Genomic DNA, 3,754 nt, shown 5'->3' with positions numbered 1-3,754 from the left:
GCGAGGTGGACATACACCTCGTTCAAAGAAATGCAAGTCAAAAACAAATTAAATCAAAACCAACAGCTAAACATTTTTAGAAAAGGCTAGTGGGGCCCTGGGGGCCCCCGGGGGGCCCCCTGGGGGCCCCTGGGGGCCCCCAGTGTATATCAGAAGGGGCCCCCAGGGGGGCTCTCCCTGTCAATTTGCGGCAGTTGTCTCTAAACCCTTTTTTGTTGTTTTTCACAATTTAGTTTTCCATTTTTATTTAGTTAGTTATTTCCTTCTTAAGCTCAAAGGGCCCCCGGTGTCAGTTGCTCAATAGAGGGCCCCCCCTTCTTGTTATATGTGCTAGGGAGCCACCGACCCTAAACCCTAAACCCTGAACCCTAAACCCTAAACCCTAATCCCCGCAGTAAAGGTAAGGCTCAATCCCCTCCTTCGCGTCTCTCTGCCGTCTTCCTCGACAAGACTTCCTCTTCGCATTCGGGGGTTTAGGGTTTCCTTCGTTTGGCCCTTGTCTCCCGCGTCTAGGGTTTAGGGTTTAGGGTTTAGGGTTTAGGGTTTGCGCACAGGCCGCCGCAATGCTGCGCGGCCGCGCGCTGAGGTTTGCTGCTGGGCTTTCCGTTTTTGGGGCTTCGGCCTATTTGGGCTTTAAATACAAAATGCACAACGCGCCCCCAGTGCACCAAAAGCCCCTACCCACAGGTCAGCTAGCTAGCCAGCTAGCTAGCTAGCTAGCTAGCTAGCTAGCTAGCTAGGTAGATGGCTACCTGGCTAGCTAGCTAACCAGCATGGTGGATAGCTAGCCACGTAGCTAGTTAAACACCTAGCTAGCTAGCTAGCCATGTAGCTAGCTAGCTGGTTAGCTAGTTAGCTAGCTAGCTATCTAGTTAACTAGCCCGCTAGATAGATGTCTGGCTGGCGACCTGGTTTGCTGGCTGCTTGGCTGGCTAGCTGGCTAGCTGACTAGCTAGCTAGCAAGTTATCTATACAGCTGTCTAGCTAGCTAGCTGGCCAGCTATCTATCTATCTAGCTATCTATCTAGCTATCTATCTAGCTAGCTGAACAACTAGCTAGCTATCCATCTATCTATTTATCTATCTATCTATCTATGTAGCTAGCTAGCTAGCTAGTTAGTTAGCTAGCTAGCTAGCTAGTTAGTTAGCTAGCTAGCTAGCTGACTAGCTAGCTAGCTAGCTACTTGTCCAGGGGCAAGCAGCACGCAGCTAGCCAGCTACGGGCCTCCTCTACAGAACAAATGCTAGCTAGCCAAATCTCTGCTGGATGCCTTAGCTAGCTAACCAGCCAGCTAGCTAGCTAGATGGCCTACTGGCTTGGGGTTTAGGGTTTAGGGTTTAGGGTTTGTTGTTTTCAGAGGCTGAAAGACGGCGCATATTCAATTTGAAGGCTGAAACCTGGGACAGGCATGTTTTCTTTCAAGAAGCCGTTAGTCCTAAACCCTAAACCCTAAACCCTAAACCCTAAGGTCTCTCACTCTCTAGTTCCCTTCTTTTCTCGCTTTCTCTCCTCTGGTGCATAAGTTTTAGGGTTTAGGGTTTGAGGGCTGTGAAACGGAGCCACAACTGATGGCTCTGGTTCTAGGGTTAAGGGATTAGGGTTTAGGGTTTAGGGTTTAGGGTTTGCTGTGTGGGGTGCAGCTGATGCGTCTGGGGAGACTACGGAAGGAGTTGGTGCAGCAGGCGGAAGGGAATGTCTTAGAAGTAGCAGCAGGTGTTTCTAAACCCTAAACCCTAAACTCTAAATCCTAATTGTTCCGCTTGCACTCAAAGCCAAACAGCAAACCCTAAACCCTAAACCCTCTTCTGCTTAATCTTTAGGCACCGGCCGCAACTTCCGCTTCTATGACAAGAAGAAGGTGAAAAGCCTCACGGTAAGCTCGTCCCTGCCTAGGGTTTGAGGTTTAGGGTTTAGGGTTTAGGGTTTAGGGTTTAGGGTTTACGGTTTGTGGCGCAGGTCACGGACTTCTCCAGCGGGATGCTGGAGCAGGCGAAGGCGAAGGAGGGTGAGTTGGGGTGTACAGACACCGCAGCAGCACCGAAGCTAAGTTCCTAGGGTTTAGGGTTTAGGGTTTAGGGTTTAGGGTTTGTGTGCCGTCACGGAGACTCCCCCGCGAATAAAACGCTTAAAAAGGGTTTTTGTTTATTCGAAATAAAAGAAACCACATCGAATATCCTTTCTTCATTATTTACTACTGGCATTTATCATTTTATCTATTTATTTATTATATATTTATTATTTATTAATTTGTTTATTCATTATTGTTTAGTATTCACGTATTTACCGATCTATTATTTTTTTATTATTTTTTGTTCATTTATTCTTTAATATTATACCTTTTATATTTCAATATTTTCTTTGGTTATTCCTTCTACGTTTTAGTTGTTTGTTTGTTATTTATCTACTTATTTGTTTAATTTACTTCTTTTTTCATTTGCTATTTATTTATTTATTTGTCGTTTATTTATTTATTTATTTATTTACTTGTTTATTTATTTGTTATTTATTTATTTATTTATAATTTATGTATTTATATATTTTTAATGATTATTTATTTATTTATTTATTTATAAATTTATCTATTTACTTATTCATTTATTTATTTATTTATTTATCTATTAATTTATTTATTTATTATTTATTTTTAATTAATTTTTAATTAATTTTTTATTTATTTAAATTTAGGAGAGTTGGAAGGAGTGCCCTGCGTTTTCCGGCTGGCGAATTCTTGCAAACTTCCAGACCCTCCCGAGAGCTACAACTGCATAGTGGAGACCTTCGGTGCTCCAAACCCTGAACCCTAAACCCTAAACCCTAAACCCTAAACCCTAAGCCCTAAACCCTAGGGGCCCTCAGAGACGCTAGAGGCTGCAAACCCTAAACCCTCCTGCGATGAAGCCGGCTACTGGCGCCCTTCACAAGCCAAGAGGGGTCAAGGGTTTAGGGTTTCGGGTTTAAGGTTTAGGGTTTAGGGTTTAGGGTTTAGGGTTTGCTGCAGGCATTTGCTCCTACGAAGACCCCGTAAAGACCCTAAAGGAGCTGCGCCGGGTGCTGCAGAAGGTGAGGGTTTGATTATTAAAAAAGAAATTAAAAATTAAATAATGGAATTGAATTATATTGCAGGCAAGTTGAGGTAAAAGAAACAAATAAAAGAAATAAAAAATGCAATTAAATTAAACTGCATGCAAGTTGAAGAGAAGCAAATCAAATTAAAAGAAAAATACATGCAATTCAGTTGAACTGCATGCAAGTCGAGAGTCAAACAAAATAAATAAATAAATAAATGCAATTACACTAAATTGCATGCAAGTTCAGATAAAGAAACAAATAAAATGAATAAATGAATAAACGCAATTAAATTGAACTTCATGCAAATTGAGGAAAAAGAAACAAACAAAATAAAGCAAATAATCGAATAAATGCAATTAAATTAAATTGCATGCAAATTGAGAGAAAGGAAACAAATTAAATAATAAACCCAATTAAATTAAGAAATAAATCAAATAAAATTATTAATAAATAAATGCAATTAAATTAAATTGCATGCAAACTGAGAAAAAAGAAACAAAGCAAATAAACCCGCAGCAGCGATGTAGTGTACATACACCTGAGCTCCAAAAACTGCAAAAATTAATTTGAAAAATTTCTTTGCCTTTTCACTGTCTGTACAGACACCCGACGCCTGCATGTAATTCATTTTAAACTTAAAAGTGAATTTACTTTTAATTAAATTAAATTAAAAGTTTGCAAAAA

At 40.6% G+C, this 3,754-nt stretch overlaps 1 protein-coding gene across 1 annotated transcript; it reads left to right on the top strand.

Moving 5' to 3' along the window:
* Positions 1–644: 644 nt before the first annotated feature.
* On the top strand, positions 645–3,073 carry ETH_00006350 (uncharacterized protein; the record flags this gene model as incomplete). The annotated part of the gene is made up of 7 exons (XM_013379375.1): positions 645–687; positions 1,359–1,429; positions 1,642–1,714; positions 1,822–1,874; positions 1,958–2,006; positions 2,687–2,782; positions 3,000–3,073. 7 exons carry the CDS (start codon positions 645–647, stop codon positions 3,071–3,073), a joined length of 459 nt encoding a protein of 152 aa, XP_013234829.1.
* Positions 3,074–3,754: the final 681 nt, after the last annotated feature.

This window comes from Eimeria tenella, genomic scaffold (assembly GCF_000499545.2).
Source record: "Eimeria tenella Houghton genomic scaffold, Eth_scaff251, whole genome shotgun sequence".
NCBI lineage: Eukaryota > Apicomplexa > Conoidasida > Eucoccidiorida > Eimeriidae > Eimeria > Eimeria tenella.
Note: the sequence above shows the minus strand (reverse complement) of the source record. Positions and strands in the feature narration are given on the sequence as shown.